Genomic DNA, 18,501 nt, shown 5'->3' with positions numbered 1-18,501 from the left:
CATCTGGGGAAAATATTTATAGATTGTCTTACTGACCACATTCCCAGACACGTCACTTTCCTTACCAAAATGAGTTAGGGAATGAGGCCCTCAGGATGAAACAAAACAAAACACAACACCCAAATCCTAAAACTATGTGAAATGCCATTTGACCAATCATTTAAAAACTATTTACTAACTGCGATCACACAGAGACACTTACTCTGCCATTAAATTCCGGACTCTACCAGCAAAAAGGACGGGATCGCTTTTTTCTTCCTCATTTGGTACCTGAACAGGCATAAACTGAAAGACAAACATAATTTTTTATCACAGCTGTTAGGCCTAAGACGTCTGCTAAGGGCTACAAATATTAACTCATAAGCCCTCTAGCATTATATGAAACCCCCCACCGCCCTTCAGGCACACAGGTTACATGCCGTAGTGGAAAGAACACTGTGCTTGGACTCAGGGGATCGGCAGCCACGCCTGGGTCTTTCTGCGTGTTCGCGAGGATGTCCCTGAAGTTTTCGTCACTGTCGCCTGGACTCTGACAAGAGGGCGATGATCACCCACTTCCCTGATGGCGAAGAGGATGAACTGAGCTGGGGCCTGGAATTCTGGAAGCTGGAAAGCTGTAGGTATAAAGATCTCCTCCTCCACGCTGCATTTCCTCTGTGTGGACATGCGAGTATGGGTAGCAGCGTATCTCTCACAGTTTATCTTCTCTACCCACTCCTGTGTGGGCGTGTTGTATCATTTGTGCAAATGTCACCTTTTGTCATTTCTTCTGCTTTCTTTTAACCCTTAGTGTTGGCTGTCTAGCTTTTGCCAAACCCTGTGCTTTGCTTTACCATTCTAAGTTTTACTCTTTTTTTTTCTCTCCTTGATACTCAGTGTTGCCTCACTGGGGCCGTCCTGTTTCATTTACAGCTTTCGAACATTAATGAGATTTTGGTGCTATATTTAAGTCATTACATCGTTTTTGAACACCTACTATAGTCCGGGCAAGATTAACGGGACTCTATTCCCACTCCAAAAAAGACCCGTATTTTAATAGGATAGACCAACACAGCATGTGCTAAGTATCATTACCCTCAATGACAGGGCTTAAAAGCGTCATTAAGTCAGCTTAGCGTTATTCAGGTCACATGACCAGGACTCTGCCCAAGTTCTGTCAGATTCTAAAACCCTTGTTTTCCCCACTAAACCATCCTTCCTGGAGTATGAGAGTGAGGGATAAGAAATGATTAATTTGGCCAGGGGGCAGGGAAAAGCAGCCAAAGAGACTTTACAGAAGAGCTAAGACTTGATTTTGGCTTTTTGAGGATAAACACGATCTCGCCAATAGCTACTGTTCATTGAGTTCTAATTACGAACAAGCAGCATGCATTATTATCTTACATGCATTATTTCGTTTCACCAATCCTCCCGATTTTCGTCATTAGGATTGGGGTTCACAAAGATTAAATGACTTGCTCAAGTTTTCACGGCCCACTTACATTCAACAAATACTGAGTAGGCACCTACTGTATGCCAGGCCCTGCGCTAAGCCCCAAAGACATGACAAGGAAGCCCCTGCCGTCAAGGGGGCTTCCATTCAGTGGGGTAAAAATTATGACAGAGGAGTCAAGTCCACCAATAAAAGCTACCATCCATTAAGCGCCTACTGTGCGTTGGGTACCCTATAAGATTAACTCTCAACAATTCCTGGAGGCCAGCTCCACCATTTCCACTTGATGGGTGGCGAGAGGAGCTTGAAGAGGCTAAACAATACAGGCAAGGCCACGCGCAGGGGCAGGACCGCGATTTGAAAGAAAAAGAACGATCTGTACAAATAACACCACTTCTGGACTCATGCGGACCTGTTGTCAAATCTCGTTAATCACGTTAAGATGCCTTTGGGTGGGCAAGGGCGATTTGGAGATGAAGTTTGAGCGAGGGAGTGTGGTGACCGAGTCCAAGCTTTTGAGCAGAAGCCTCGGTGGTAGGAAATGGCTAAGCCAAAGAGGAAAAGGCTAAGAGCGGGGAGAAGCCCACGAGGCTACCGCAATCACGTTGTGGGAGAAAGTAAGACACGGACAGAGGGAGTGAGGGTGAAGGGGACAGCATGGATGCAAGTGGCATTGTAGGATAACACGGATACGAATCACGGGAGGGTGTGTTGTGTGATATGCACCGTCATTAACCTTCTCCCCCAGGGAGCAGGGGCACGCTGTAGAAAGAGCACTCAGCCTGGCTACGGCCTTGGCTCTGCTGTGCAATCCTGGAAAAGCCATTCAGCCCTGATGGGACTCACTCCCCTCTCTTGTCCAACGAAAAAGTTCGACTCGATGATCTTGAAGGCCCGCTCCAACTGGAATTCTGCATCTAGCTTTCCACGTGGTCTCTAGTTATTCTTTAAGATGGAAAAATAAACTAAGCCACCAGAGGTCCCCACATCACTTATCTATCCAGAGCAACAACGGATCTTTTTAAGTAAGTTATTTCTCAAAACTCCCTCCATCCTGTTCTAGACTTTCATCTCTTATATTTGCTTCGTATGAAATCCAAGGAAGAAAATGCATGTTAAAATCAATGTTCATAATTCTAACAAAATAAATGATAAAGTTTTAAATTGGCATATAATTCTTCATTTTTTAAAAAAGGCCACATGATCGTCCGTAACACGCTTAATTTGTAGGTTATAAAAGCACATCCAGAAAACCCTGAAAAATAAATTGCTGCTACACTGTTAACCAAACATAATACAATGAACCGTGGCTTTAATTCCTTTTAGTGCAGGTAATATTTTCCATAAAACGATTTTTAATAACTCTCATATTGGCATGGCATTTTATTCTCGAAGAAGAAAATCCCACTGAGAGTACAAAATAATTAAAAACCTGGATTTGACCCTCACGGGCCTTTGAGGCCCCCCCGCATGCCTCCTGAGAGGCAATACAATGGAAATTCTCATAAAAAGTCACTTCTCCTTGGAACAGACCTTGCCCTCTTTATCACATTTCTATATCGTATGCGGTCAGTCAAGGCTCACAGCAAAAACATATCTTCTATTTGGAAAGGAGGATCGGCCGAAGACAGGGAAACATGATTGCCATTGTCTACTACTGTCCCCTAACATACAGCTCGATACCTTAGTGACTTCAGGACCCCCAATTTTCCTTTCCACCTTCCTCTTCTCTCATTATCCCGAGTATCCACACGGATGGCTCATCTGATATGTGATCTCACAGCCTCTTCACCTGGCCACAGGTATTCTCAGCTGTGCCTTGGCCACGGTGACAATAACAATGACAATGACACTCATCCCCTCGGATGAGCTCTTGTTTACTTCTCTAACCTGGTCTGTCACAGCTGTGAGAATCTTCTGGTCACTCTCAGGACCATGCCCGTCTCTCTTCCTCCACTCCGTCCTGGCAACAGCTGGCGGCCTGTCTCCACTGGACTTCAGGAGTCAGACACACCCATGTGGACCTTCCGTCACCCAGAACCTCCCCTTTCTGCCATATCCATAGCGCCAACCGCAGACCCGTGATCACCTCTCCTGCTCCTGCCTGCCCATCCCTGTGAGAGACCACTGAGGATGCTCAAAGGAAGGTCTGCAGTCTCATGGGTTGAGTCTACTACAAATTCGTGTCAAGTTCCACAGGGTCCTCACGGCTGCTTGAAAATTGTGTGATTTTCCCAAGGTGACCATACTGCCTCCAGGTACAAAATAGTTCTGTTTGTTTCGCTGAAGGTCTTCCTTTTTTCTTTCAGTCATGCACGTGTGCCCCAAACAGGGTCTTAATCTCGAGTCTGTTTCCTTAATGTCTCTGCGACAGGTGAGCATCAAGTTACTTAACCTGAACCTCACCTCTGCTTGGGGAATGCCCGTTGGACCTGCTGCCGCCATATTTTAATGCTTCAGACACAGTCCGTGCTTCTCATGTTGCCAATCTCCTTTGCCCTCAATGGCACTTCACATTCAACTTTAGAAAGAAGACAGTGGAGGAGTTCGGGACATGCTGCCCCGTCATGTGCCCCTTTGGTTCATTGATTATGCTGAGCTAAAGGCACTTGCCTAATGGCAAATGCAGGGAGAGGCTTTCTCCGAACTTCCCTTATCTGCCTAAGGTCAGCCCCTCTAAAAGGAACTCCCTTGTCGTAAATTCCCTCCTGGGGAGTTTCATCAAACAGGGCAGATGGACTCTTACCACAGGAGATGCGACCGAAGTCGACATCACACCCAGACAAACTTTACCACACGCTATCATAGCTCCCGCTCTAGTCTTCCCAGGGCCCATTTGTCCTTCCTAAAGATCACTGGCTCTCCGCTGAGGGGCCTACACCCTCCCTCCCCTTCTTCACCACTTTTTGGGGATTTTACCTTTTATTCCCTGTGATGCCCTTGTGCACATATTAAAAATTAATAAATCTGTATACTTTTTCTCCTATGAGTCCGGCCGTGGTGAGATTATTTCACAGACCCAGCTGTGGGACCCAGGTGGGTAGAGGGAAGGCTCTCCTTGCCCACAAAAGCCCACGTGAATGTCTCCAATTCTTTTCCACTGCTCCTGAGACTGGCTCCCAGCGCCTCTGCCCTCCTCACTTAAGTGTGCTCTGGTCCTCCGCCTGCTGGCTCGGCACCGTCCTGCCCCATAAAAGGGGGCGGCTAATGGACGTGTTTCCCATAGGAACACCCCCTGTGCCCTTCTGGCCCCAGACTGCCCCACCATCTCTTGGGCCATAGGCTATGCACAAGATAAAGTCAGAATCCTTCAGCCTGTTTTGAAGGCGATCCGATGATCTCCAGAGCCAATCCTTCACATGAGTACTCGGGACCAGTACAACTGCTTTATTCATTGTTTCCTGACCCATCGAGCACATTCCTTTCTACTAAATAAATGCTTATAAAAAAGGAGAAAGACTGATGAGGGACAATACTACCAACAGCCTTTTCTTTTTCCAAGTAACAGAAAAGGATTTTGACGAGTCAGTCTCAACAGATGTGCAGTTCTGGCTGTTTCCATGATTCTTCCGTGAAGGCTTCAAAAAGAGCAAATACGAATGAAGGAAGGTATTTGTGAACTAACATTTGCTGCTCTCTTCCCAAAAGAACGGAGCAATTTAGATGGTAAGGGAAATACAGGTACATGCTTATTGAACACCTACTGCGTGCTAGCATTTCAGTCACCTTATTAAATGCTAACCACCCTATAAAAGAGGTGTTATCACCCCCATTTTCCCAGTGAGAACACAGGCTAGGGGAGGCTTACGTCATTTACTCAAGCACATACAGGTCGGTAGTAGCAGAATTGGAACAAAACCCCAGCTAATACTCTTTTATAACACTTCATTTATCGGGGCGCCTGGGTGGCTCAGTCGGTTAAGCTCCCGACTCTTGATTTCGGCTCAGGTCATTCATGATCTTGGGGTCGTGAGATCGAGCCCCGCCTCCAGCTCCGTGCTCAGTGTGGAGTCTGCTTGGGATTCTCTCTCTCCCTTTGCTCCTCTTCCCCCACCCCGATCATGCACTCTCTCTCTCTAAAAGAATAAAAATAAAAAAAAAAATAGAACACTCCATTTCTCTACTACTACTTAGAAATTTCAGAATTATACCAAGTTTCAGAAGAAATTAGTTTTGTGAGAACAAGTATATTTATGGTGTGTGTGTGTGTGTGTGTGCGCATTCATGAGACAGAGGCTTTCTAAAAGGCCCGTTCATTTCAGATTCAAAGCTATAAGTCATTTGAGTGTGTTTGGATATTTACGTAAACTAAATAAATATATTTGAACACTTCCTGAGTAATGAACTCTTTAGAGATTTAAAAAGTTGTTATCTATCTACACGTATTGATCATAAAACTCATTATTACAATCCTTTCCTAAATTAGGATTTTTTTTAATGAAAACAATCCCTTTCTACTACTTCTAGCAATGGATTGCCCACTGTAAAGTATTGTAGGTCTAACGCTCGCCACTAGAAGCTCCTTTAAAGGTCTGCAAAGGAATTTTACTGAAACAAAATACGTCTGTATGCCTACAGACAAATATTTTTATGTGTCTGTATTATAATGGGTGGCTTTGAGTATAAATGGAGAAAAAGCCTATGAAGGAGGAAACAGACTGATGGTCACTGTGAATGTCCTGTTTCCATTCATAAACCAGTTGCTGCCCGCATAATGCCCGATAGTCTAGCTTTGTGTGGATTCTCTCAGAGATACAGCTAGCAGGCTCTTGGACTTATGTCACCTTTTGGGATGTTTCCTACTAGCGATCTTCCTCCTTATGCCCCTAAGCCATCTGCTTATAGAGGCATACTTGTGAGTAGCTGGCCAATAAAAGTAACCACTAAAAAGACACTTTAAACACACCCAGTAGGCCACGATGATCCAGAGAATAACTTTCAGTGGAACCCTCTCTGGACACACATGGCCTCATTGTTCACGGATGCTGGAAGACCAATTACAGAGGGCACGCGGGTTGGAACGGATTATATTTTTAAGATTCAAGAGTCAAGAAAATAATGGCCTTCTCAAAAATAAGTCTCTGTCAAGGAAGCAGAGAGGGAGTGGGGAGAGGAGACAAGAAAACACCCCTCAATATTACACTCCCTAGATTTTAGCTTTCTAATGATTCTGATAACTACAAAGTTGGAAAATCATCATCAGGAAGGGATAACTTGTAAAAGATGAACGGATAAGGCCATCTACATCCCGGGATGTCCTGTGACTCACCAGGGGAGAGTGTCTAAAAGGACACCAAATGATCCACTCAAAGTTCATTTTAAAAACCACAAAACTAAGACGATAGTCTTGAACGATACATCTTCAATTAGGCTTACCTAATTAATATACACAAAGTTCTAAAAATATATGTGGAAAAATAATAACTAGGATTTCCATCAGTTTTTTGTTTTTTGGGTTTTTTTTTAAGTAGACTCCACACCCAGTGTGGAGCCCAACGTGGGGCTTGAACTCATGACCCCGAGATCAAGACCTGAGCTGAGATGAAGAGTCAGATGCTTAACCAAATGAGTCACCCAGGTGCCCCGGATTTATAACAGTTTTAAAGAACATGGAGGTGGTGGTGGGCGGGGGAGGGTGCTGCTGAGTAGCTAAGTCACCTGACGTTGGCACAGCTAAGCGCACTGAGCCTTCCAGGTAAGCCACGTGTGTAGCCACTTAAGCCGGGCCTCCGTGGACGTAGCACAAAAGCCTGACACAGTGTCCAGCTCTTGAAAGTCTTGAGCTGGGGTGTGGACACACCCAGCACCTGACAGGCTGTGGGATACATTTTCCAGTTGCACCCAACCTGGGGGAATTAACTATTCAGAAGTCATAAAGTAGTGAGGAGTGCCCTGAGTGAAAGGTAGCACCATCAATCTAAAATAAATATAATGAAACTCAGAATACGAAACTTGAAGGCCACACATCCCCACCCTCTTGCTGTGTGCCACAATTCTAATACCTTGAATCTCCCCGATTCTGCTATTTTAGGCAGGTTGGCAGCTATTTTGTTTGTGAAGTTATCAAGGGATATGTTCTTTGCCAGGAAAGATTATGCAGACAGGTCTAAGAACTGGCTGGAGAAGGCAAGTATTGTGATCGGAAAGGAAAGAAGGAAGGAAGAAAGAAAGAGAGAGAAAAGGAAAGAAAGAAAGAAAGAAAGAAAGAAAGAAAGAAAGAGAAAGAAAGAAAGAAGAGGAGAGGAGAGGACTGGCCATGATACAGAAAGGAAATGTGGTAATAATGTTCAGGGCCAAAAAGAGGACTTCGCCTACCTCTGTTGTAACAGTTTGACCACTGACACATGTAGACAAAAGAAGTAGAGTTCTACGCGCATTTCCGCATCTGTCGCTAGATCTTGTTTTTGCTGGGGAAGGGTACATGGGAAGGGGCAGCATAGATACTGCATACACAGTATCTTCCAAATCTGCACAGAAGACAGCGTGGCTCTTAAGTATGAGTTTTCTGTTCTTTTTTCTTTTTTCTTTTTTTTTCTTTTTTTTAGAGAAAGAACACAGGGCTAGTTGATCTGAACATCTATTAAAGAAGGAAGAGCCTGCTTGGAGTACTTAGAAATAATACAATATTGCTTCCTGATAGGGTTCCCCAAAACGTATCCTATGGAACACCGGAGAAAAAGGGGTACTGTGGTTAAACCATCTCCAAGGCACTCACAGTCTTGAGGAAAGGAATCTGATTCATTTTGTTTATCCTGGTACTTCTTAAACTAATTATTAGGGCACAGACCATTGTTTTTCTCTAGGAACATCTATATATATATTCCAAGAACTAGTATTTTTTGGCACACTGAGAGATACTGAGCTGGTCTTAAATGTGGGATCTTTTCCTGGCAAGTAGGCAACCTGCAAGTCTCAAGAAAAATTTCAACCGAAGTGAAACTCATTTTGAAATATAATTTGCCCTCCTGTGCCACTTGGTACTGCTGACACCCTCTACGTGGCTAAATGACTAAGCTCTTCGACAAAGTAGAAGACAGTATTCTCGTGACTTCGATTTCCATGTCCTGTCACTTGGAGAATGGGCCCGCACTCAGGACTCCGAATTACATATGCAAACTTCAAGTTCTCATTACACGATTTCTGGATGCCACTGGAAAACGGAATCAAGAGCCTGCCTCACTATTCTGACCTTCTCTCTTCAGAGGTTACCTGACAGTATCACTAAAACCAACTTGATTCTGCATTTAGGGGTCCATTCCACGTCACTCCTAGAACCTAAGAACAGTTCTGGAACCAACCTTCGGAGTCTTAAAAATCTGGTCAGAGTTTTCAGAATGATGGAATTACTCCCCAACTCCCTGCCTGTTGCTGCAACTCAAGCCGAAAGACTGTCCTGATGATATGAGTGGCCTTCCAGATAGGATTTCCTCAGGCCTTCCGTGTGCAGAATGACTCCAAAAGTGGGGGCTTCTGATGGCCGTGCCTCTCCACTCGGACAGAACAAAGTCTTCCAGGAGCTCTAGGGCTCCGTCAGCGACTGCGGCTCCTTTTGTGAGAATGTGAAGCCGACCATACCACTGGGTGAGGTCAGTATTGAAAGGAACAAGATAGAAAGCAGTTATGCAAATCTAGGCAGCCAGGGGTGGCCACAGGCGGAAGTTCCCAGAAGTGAGCCGTACTTCCTGGTATGATTCTAAAGGCTGGATCTGAGAGCCAGGTGGACAATTTGTGAAAGAGCAGGGCTTCTTTTAAAGAGGGTGGGCTTAACTTCCTACCTTTGTACAGCTGGGCTCTCTAGACTAGAAGTTCGAAATGAAAGGGAAGGCCCAATCTCCAGTGCCAACGCTACGTGTTGAATGACTTACCTCAACTTCCACCTTCGTGAAGGGCTGGCAGAAAGTAAGCATACAAAGCTGAAAGCTGAAGAGAAAAAAGAACAGGCCATTGTTACATGGTAATACACAATCATCTAGTATTATCGCTCAACGATCCTTTCTTTATACACAAGCTCCACTGCATCAGCCTACATCTATATCCCGCATTTGGAAACGCCACCCTGCTGCTGTCACACTCCTTGGGCTCGCACAAGTATTCGTGATATTCAAAAGTTAAATCACCAAAGGCAAAAACAAATATGCCCCTGTGAGTCAGAACTGCAGCCCAGCACACTAAACCCCAAATCTGAAGTCTCCCTGACAACTCAGACTCGTAGGCCTAATAGAGAAACTACCGAGGCCACATTTTAAGGTACATAAATGTGTTTATAGGACAGTTCCTGAGTAGAACATTACATTTCTAAACTCTTTTCTGATATGAAAAAAAAAAAAGAAAAGAAAGAAAAATCAGTGGGCCTTTCCCTAAGAGCAGAAACTTTTTCGTAACTGTCCCAATTAATAAGAAATGTTTTAGTTATGGAGAAATTTTCTTTCACTGTAAAACTGGACAAAGGACAAAGGCTTTAAAGTGATTATAACCAACCCTCTCACAGAAAATTTTTGAAATAGTTGTTTCTGTGTATGGCTTTCTAATACATAGGTAGACTCTCTCGATAGGATGTCAATGGGATTTTTATTTTGCTTCATTTACACAGATGACCCAGAATTCTGGCAGAGTGGATTAATCTACATGTTTAAGAAAACAACCAACCTGTTTTTGCTATTAAGAAACTAAATTTGGGGCACCTGGGTGACTCAGTTGGTGAAGCATCTGACTCTTGATTTTAGCTCAGATCATAATCTCAGGTTTGTGAGATAAAGCCCTGGGTCAGGCCCTGCACTCAGTGGGGAGTCTGCTTGAGATTCTCTCTCTCCCTCTCCTCTGCCATTCCCCCCCTTGTGCTCTATCTCTTTCGAAGAAGAAGAAGAAGACGACGAAAAATAATATGATTTATCTATAAAAAATTACTTAAAGGACTTACTTCAGACAAGAAATGTAAAAATTTAAACAAGGAATTTAGCTAAAAGAAGGAATTTAGGTAGAGGTACCAATTCTACATATAATTATAAATTGTGACTGTAAGTATCAGTTCTCAAATTTTCCATCTGAGAGGAAAAAATCTTTTACTATAAATCCCAAGCAAACAAAATCCCCTTTAAATAGGTCCAAGTGGCTGTCTATGCATCAACAATGTTATGTGAACTCTCAAAGTTCAGTAGTAAAAAGGCAGTGCTGGGTAAGCCCCCGCGCAAAGTCCTCAAATCCAGGCATTTTTTTTTTAAGATTTTTTTAAAAATTTATTCGACAGAGATAGAGACAGCCAGCGAGAGAGGGAACACAAGCAGGGGGAGTGGGAGAGGAAGAAGCAGGCTCATAGCGGAGGAGCCTGATGTGGGGCTCGATCCCAGAATGCTGGATCACGCCCTGAGCCGAAGGCAGACGCTTAACTGCTGTGCCACGCAGGCGCCCCAAATCCAGGCATTTTATACATGGCTCTCACCGCACTGTAAATGGGCTCAGACTTACCCAGGGGGAGCTCGACAAAAGGTCTGGAGGGAGAGTAAGATGCTACATGTTTCGTTCTTTCTAAAGGCCTGTTTCACTTCAGCTTGCTTACTGGTGAGCTGTATTCCTCTCCTCTCTTAAATGTTTATAGAAACTGCTGATCCCTATGCTTTTAAAATTCAAGAACGGAACTGAAAGCTTAGCTATTTTCTCAGCTCAGATCAGACACATCACTGCTATTTCAGGCCACATGACGCAATGGCTCTGGACTGCTTAAACCGAGGTAGTGAAACAACAATGGAGACACCAGCTAATAGGCTAAGTCTGCAATGGAAATAAAACTACAAGATTAAAGCTAAGTAGGATGCAAACCAGGTCACTGGACTGGTTCTTAAGAATTGGGAGATACACACTGGAGACCCATAAGAACAGGGCAGACAGCTAGAATCCTGCACCTGGGAGGGGCCTGAGGCTAACGGGCCAGATAGTGATGTTCCCTACAGAGACTTCTCAGTGGTGAGATTTTAGGATCTGATTAGCAATCTTTGCTTTTAGGGGCACCTGGGTGGCTCAGTCGGTTGGGCATCTGACTCTTGATTTCGGCTCAGGTCCTGATCTCAGGGTTGTGAGATCGACCCCTGTGTTGGGCTCAGGCTCTGGCTCAGTGGGCAGAGTCTACTTGTCCCACTTCCTCCCCCTACTTGCACACACACTCTCTCTCTCTCAAATAAATATATAAATCCATAAATCCATAAGTAAAATCTTTTAAAAAAAGCTTTACTTTTACAAAAAAATAGGACTTATTTTTTTAAAAAAGGAATAAATGATCTTTTTTTTTAACTTCACTTGAATAAAGTTTAAATAAGCTAATAATAGAAGCAACTTACAATGTATATCCTTGCCATGTCCAAGTCACAGTGTCCTACAATAACAGAAGTATTGAGACTGTTAGTTCAGTGAAAAAATACCAAATAAAACCCAAATCTTATTTTAATATTAGTATTCATATACTTTCCTTCTGAATTAAAAGCAGTATGTGGAAAAGTAAAATGAGTCTGTTATCAGCAGTGAATTGCCGTATGAATCCTCGGATTATATATTATAGAGCAAAAATCTGTTTTCCATACGTAGCCACTTACCATTTTACGGAATTAAGTTGCTCTTAAGTTTTAATAAAACTATGTGCATGCTTAGCTATTTTTCTCCTAGTATGAACATATCTTGGTAATTGATTTGCTTACAAAACCCAGAATATACCCATTCTCAAAAAAAAAAAAGAAGGGGATAGGTATTTGGAAGAAAAGATTAAAGTAGTACATAGTGAAAGAATTTGAGTAAATGTGAAAAAGCAGAAATACAATAAGTTAATTTTGATGGATTTTAATCTTTTAAGTACAGATGTTGAAAGGTGAGAAGCCAGCCACTGAAAGAAAAGTTGAATTGAACAAGAACGCTTGACCTTAAATAACATAGATAATTAATTACAGCCTGCCTTTTTATGTAAAGTCTCTAGGAGACAAAGTTCCTCTCAGACCAAAACAGATTCCGAAAAATCTTTCTTTATAGGAAAATGGTGGCACCATCTGTATCTGGAGGACGACGGAGGACCCGGCTGGAGCAGAGAGACTGTCTGCTAAGCCAGCTGTGCACTTTCTATAGGATGACAGATTCTTTTCCTATCTACCTTCTTATTTAAGTTACTTGTTAAGAGTCACACAGCTAGTAAGTACTGAGCCAGGAAGGAAACACCAAGCCAATCCCAAATTTATCCTGCTATGCCACTTATCCTTCCAGTAATAACCACTGAATCAGGAAAAGGCTCCTTGTAGGCTTAGTGAAAATCACAACTTTACGCCGGTTTTCTCCTACCCGGTCTAAGAAGACCCTGAATCGGAGACTTAATGGTACCATTACTGTGACAACAGAGTTCCAGAAGCTAAGGAAATACCTTCCCGGAGCTTAGTAACAGCAGAGACAAAATGTAATGCTGGTGTCCACGAGTACGTGCCTGTCTTGCAAACTTCTAAACGCTCCATGTGGCAAGGGGAATGGGGTCTGTCCATGTTCTTCCACTATGTCTAGTCAGAGCTGTATTCAGAGATTAAAAGGGGTAACTAGAGAATTTTTTGCTGTTCGGAATGTCTGAGGTTTTCCCCAAGTAAAACACTATGCTTACCAGCGGGTTTGGGTATCTGAGAAGGATAGGCTGCAACGGAACTCCAGGAATGAAGGCTCCTATAACCACAGCAAAATATTAGAGCATCTTCCTTACATGACTATCAGGTTTACAACGAAGACAATTAATAATAAATAGCATACCTATCCTTACTGGTTTAAGATTACACATAAACTGTTTGCTAAATGTTGGTAAATCCCTAGTGCTTACCACAATGAGAGAGTTCTAAAATTCGGAGGTACGAAACCAAAATACATGTTACGCCCAAGTCACTGAAAAGATTTGTTTACATCTCTACATGTTTTCATTTTCCAAATACTCATTATTCAAAAGGGTTTAAAAAAAAAGTAATAACAAAGTCAAGATCAAGAGAAACTGAGGAGAACAAAATCTAAATAAAAGCGAATACTTGGAGCAAGGACGACCCCACTTGCTAGAAGGGAGTCCTAACTTTGGCTCTGAGCATGCCAGCAGCCAATACGAAAACATGCTAAAGTATGACCAGTTACTAGGAAATTATGTATGAAATTACACATGACTATGAAATTAGTGACTTTATAATATTAAAAAAAAAGGAGTGAAGCGTAGAAGGCATCTGAAGGCATATAATGATCACTGAAATAGTTTCTAGTAGATAACGCAGGAACCTGGGGTGTCTGTGAGGGTATCCCTGGAGGAAAAGAAAAATATCCCAGTGGTTTCTGTGTGCGTGTGTGTGTGCACGCAACTAGATACAGTATCAAATATGGTTCACACGTACACACACACACACACACGCACATACACATTGACAATCCAAGGAAGAAGTGGTTATGATACCGAAACAGAAAGTAAAGGAGTGAGTTCTGCGGAGTCACAATGTTAACAACTTTCTTTGGGAAAGAAATGCCCAGGACAAACTAACAAGTTGTTTTGTGTATTAGTATCAAATCATTTGAGAAATTGTCCATACTTTGTTATAGTACGTAATGTAATTGATCTCACCTGGTTTAAAAGTAATCAAACAGGAACGATTAGTACAAGTACCTTCTGGGAAAACTAGTATCTTGGGAGAAAAGGAATACGTAGATTTAATATTTCAGTCTAATTAATAGATTACCTCTTTAGTCACTTTCTTATGACTTCACAAAGAGCTGCCAATTCTAATAAGACAAAAGTGAAATGAAATGCTGATACTTGATTCTTTCGAAAGCTAGAATCGAATTATCCGGTTTTCCTCTAAAAAGAACGGCCCTCTGACCATTGAGATAATCAGAAAATGGATTAAAGTTTGGAATAGAAAATACACTTAGTAAATGTTTCTTAATGACAAAGTAATGATCTGGATAAATTTTAAAAAAGATGCAGGCCCTAAGTTGTGGTCAAAGAGCACATTAAATTCTTTCCTTTACTGCTGTATACCCTTAACCAAATCATTGCTACTTTCTTGTTTCTGTTTCCCCGTTAAAGGATATTATTCACTCCTACAACGCACAGTTCCTGGCTATGTGGAGGAGGGAAAAGGAGAAAATACTTACAACATGCTTTATGCTTACTTGAGTTAGTAAACATATGAAATACAATTTAGTATCTTTTTTTTTGAGAAAGTATTTTTAGCTTTTAACATAGTCCTTTCTATTCTTCACTTGAAAAACATGCAGCGTAGTTTCCTCATTAACTGAACAAGCTAGATTTTAGATTTCTGAAGCTTTTAGAATTTGGCAATGAGTGAATCGTTAAGTACATAAATAAAGACAGAAATTCCTGCACCCACAGCAGTTAGTATGTGTACTCAGTTGGTATTTTTTTTAATAATAATTAGAAAGGGAAAACATTATTAGGCGAAAGTGCTACCATGATGGGTTATTTATAAAACAAAAATGATGAGTGTATGCAATTTCATCCCCCAATTAAAAAAAACAAAACAGGTCACACCTGGGTAGAATACCAAATATGGTTCATTCAAAGGAAATTCTACAGCTCCTCTATTAACAATGAGTGGATATAGAGTAAATCATAGTATCTCAGATCTGGAAGGGGCATTAAAAGCCATCCAGCACTGCCAATGCTCGAATTCTTTCTACAATGTCCCCCCCACGTGGTTGCTTAGCCAGTGCCTGAAAATTCTGGAAAAGGATTTCAGATCAGATCATTCTACGTCTGGACAGAAAGTTCCCTGAGATGAGCACAATGGGCTGATACCTTACCTATTTGTTAACTTTTGCCTACCAGTCCTAGATATAGTCCTTGGATCCAAAGAGAAAGATTGAACCCTTATTCTGAGTGCCGTTTCTTCCTGGTCGCTTTTTAAATCATTCCTCACGTGCCCTGGTTTCTAAACCCCCTGGTGGGTCATAACTCCCCTTGGTATTTTAACATCAACACGTCATCATGGGTGGCCAGATCACTGCAGGATCATGAGTCCTGCTAGAGGTCCCCTGCTTACACCTGGGCCAAGGCAGGGCGATACTTACCAGAATAACCCAGAAGGCTCCCTTTATCCAGAAAATGCCGCCCCTCCCTCACCCTCGAAAGGCGTTCTAGGGGATGGGGTCAGTAAGACGGTAAAGTCTAAAAAAGGTCTATAGGTGATTCTGATGTACCCCCTGAACTGAAAAGCCCTGTCTAAATATACTTCGAATAAGATGAAGATCGTAATTGGTTTTTTTTCAATAAACCTACCATCTTGATGAATAGAATTGAGCTTTGATATTTTGTCTTTAAGATAATAAATAAATTCAGAGGTAGACAATTACTTTTGATGACACAGAACAAAAATTGTTTCAAAGAGTTTGGAGGATAAGAAAGAATGATACATTTAACCCCATGGAGTATCTCATGGGGATGAGGACTTCTTAATACTCACTCATTTGTTCTGTTTCCATCATGCTCCAGACACCCAGCGTAGGTGTCCCCAGATGCTGCCTTCTGTGGGTCCAAATGATTTACATATATACAATAAGTAAACTCGCAATGTATCTAAACGGACGTCTCCCGTGTTTACCTGCGGCCACTGCCCTCCTGATGTTGCTCGCCTTACTATTTCATTTATTGTGTTTTTTCGAGAATCCGGATCTACTCGGGACACCAGCACTGGCTGCAGAGCTCGTAAGAGTCCTTTAAAACAAAAGATCAGAGACAAGTCTTTTTTTTTTTTCTTTCTTTCTTTTTTTTTTTTTTAGCTAAAGCTACCACAGCAATGATACTGGATAAATCATAAAACAATTTTTATGTAAAGTTAAAATATAGCAAATCAAAGAGAACTTAAACAAGGAGACCGTCCTTGCCCCGCTCTTATTCACAGCGTATTAGAAGGTTTTGTATACCTACAAAGATTTCATTGACATAACAGAAGTCAGCAGCAAGGATATGAAAGAAAGCAAATGCAATGTTCTCCCCGAAGGTCTTCTTCCTCCACTGCCATTAAAGCTCTGGAGTATATACTACAAGATTATCTTGTTTTATTTTAGGAATATCCTGAAAACTGCTTATGTGAATTCAGAGTACACACGGATAGGGAGCAATTATTGATTTTACTCAAATTTTCAGCACGACAGTCTTCTAAGTAAGTAGCTTCCTCACACATGCAAAGTAAACCTCAATTTACTGAAAATCTATTGCTAAACAGCTCTTCAGGAAAATGCCATATTTCACAAAGCAAGGCGGTTACACTGAAAAAAAAAAAGAGAGAGAGAGCGAGAGAGAGTGTGTGTATGTGTGTGTGTGTTTTTTTTTTAAAGATTTTATTTATTTATTTGACAGAGATAGAGACAGCCAGCGAGAGAGGAAACACAAGCAGGGGGAGCGGGAGAGGAAGAAGCAGGCTCATAGCGGAGGAGCCCGATGTGGGGCTCGATCCCGCAACGTCGGGATCACGCCCTGAGCCAAAGGCAGGTGCTTAACCACTGTGCCACCCAGGCGCCCCATGTGTGTGTTTTTCTTAGCTGAGTGACAAAGCGGAACTTTGCTATTTCTCCAGGAGTGCCAAGGTAACATCGGGCAACTTCCACACCCACTCTCTCACTACCGGATGCTTGTAATAACCTCGGGACGACTGGGAGCGGTTACTTAGAGACCCACACCCTAGGGAGAGACCAAAGCATCTGGTGGGATACACATCTCACTTGCTTCATTATTTTTTACGGCAGGAGGCACTTTATCGTTCCACATCATCATTTTCAAAGCGTTTCACGTTGGTCCCTCATGGAGACTCTGGGGCAATAATAAGAGAACAGAGTTAAGAGGAAAGACTTTGTGTGTCTCTCAGCCTAATACCCCAAAGAGAAATTCGTGAAATAGCATGTAACTGGTGTTTTCACAAATTCTTCAGTTAAATTCGCTCTCAAAAAAAATCAAGCATGTTTGGTACTCGAAGCCTGGTCTTTCTAGCTAGATATAAGAACAGAAAGCAGTGATGGTACAGGGACAAAGGTAAGAATTTGAAAGAATTCTAAGAGAACAGATAGGAATTTATCATAAATTCCTTCTTTTGATACAGTTCCTCATTAAAAGTAAGGAAATAGCTTTGAAGTGCTTCATTATTTGAAAGATTTTAAAAAGCCCACCAATAAACTATAGATGATTTTTTTAAAAGGTGAACCATGAGTATGAAAATATCTATATTGTCTTATAAGTACTTACTGCCAATCAGAGGGACTTGGGCGTTCTCGTTTCGAGATACCATCGAAGGCAACCCGGCTACAACGCAGGCAATTCCATCAAAGAATGTTGAATGGGGGGCAGCCACAAAAATTGGGGCCTCCGTGGGACTCGCGACCTTTCCCTTCACAGTAACTATGAATCCCATTGAAAAGAACATGGCATGACCCAGAAACTTTAAAACTGGTTGAGTGATTTTCCTTTGGAAAGAAATATTTAAAAAAGAAAGAAAGAAAGAAAGAAAGAAAGAAAGAAAGAAAGAAAGAAAGAAAGAAAGAGAAAGAAAGAAAGAAAGAAAGAAAGAAAGAAAGAAAGAAAGAAAGGAAGGAAAAAAAAAGAAGAAAAGAAAGAAAAGAAAAAAAGAAAAGACACAATTAACCTTGTTAATCTTGGCTAATGGCAGGGCTTTACTCTAAAACACAACACAAACCCCAAACGTGTCAGAACACTTCATTTTAAAATATGAGCTAAGAAGAGCTAGCAGTTATACAGAGGGTTCTTTGTGCCAGGCACTAATCTAAGGACTTTACATTTCTTTAAACCTCAGCCCAATTTTATGAAATGAGTATAATTCATTAGCACCCTCATTTTACAGATGAGAAAACTGAGGCACAGAGAAGCCAAATTTCCCAAGGACATATGGCTACTAAGTGGCTCTATTGTTCTGTGACTATAAAGGGATAAACATGAATTTTCAACACACATTACCCCACTGAGAAAAGGAAATTACATTTCTTTAAACCTCAGCCCAATTTTATGAAATGAGTATAATTCATTAGCACCCTCATTTTACAGATGAGAAAACTGAGGCACA

General features: G+C 41.9%; 1 protein-coding gene across 1 annotated transcript in view; it reads right to left on the bottom strand.

Moving 5' to 3' along the window:
• Positions 1 to 18,501, bottom strand: part of LPCAT2 (lysophosphatidylcholine acyltransferase 2) — a 62,517-nt gene that overhangs the window by 30,095 nt on the left and 13,921 nt on the right. Inside the window, exons 3-9 of the mRNA XM_008702629.2 lie at positions 17,670 to 17,887; positions 16,033 to 16,145; positions 14,034 to 14,094; positions 13,050 to 13,108; positions 11,761 to 11,795; positions 9,298 to 9,352; positions 203 to 285 (exon numbers count right to left, since the gene is read on the bottom strand). Of these exons, the coding sequence (XP_008700851.2) occupies positions 203 to 285; positions 9,298 to 9,352; positions 11,761 to 11,795; positions 13,050 to 13,108; positions 14,034 to 14,094; positions 16,033 to 16,145; positions 17,670 to 17,887 (624 nt within the window). The remainder of the gene's footprint in view (positions 1 to 202; positions 286 to 9,297; positions 9,353 to 11,760; positions 11,796 to 13,049; positions 13,109 to 14,033; positions 14,095 to 16,032; positions 16,146 to 17,669; positions 17,888 to 18,501) is intronic.

The sequence above is a fragment of the Ursus maritimus genome, unplaced genomic scaffold (assembly GCF_017311325.1).
Source record: "Ursus maritimus isolate PB19 unplaced genomic scaffold, ASM1731132v1 scaffold_19, whole genome shotgun sequence".
In the NCBI taxonomy this organism is placed as follows: domain Eukaryota; kingdom Metazoa; phylum Chordata; class Mammalia; order Carnivora; family Ursidae; genus Ursus; species Ursus maritimus.
This window is presented reverse-complemented; position numbering and strand designations above follow the sequence as displayed.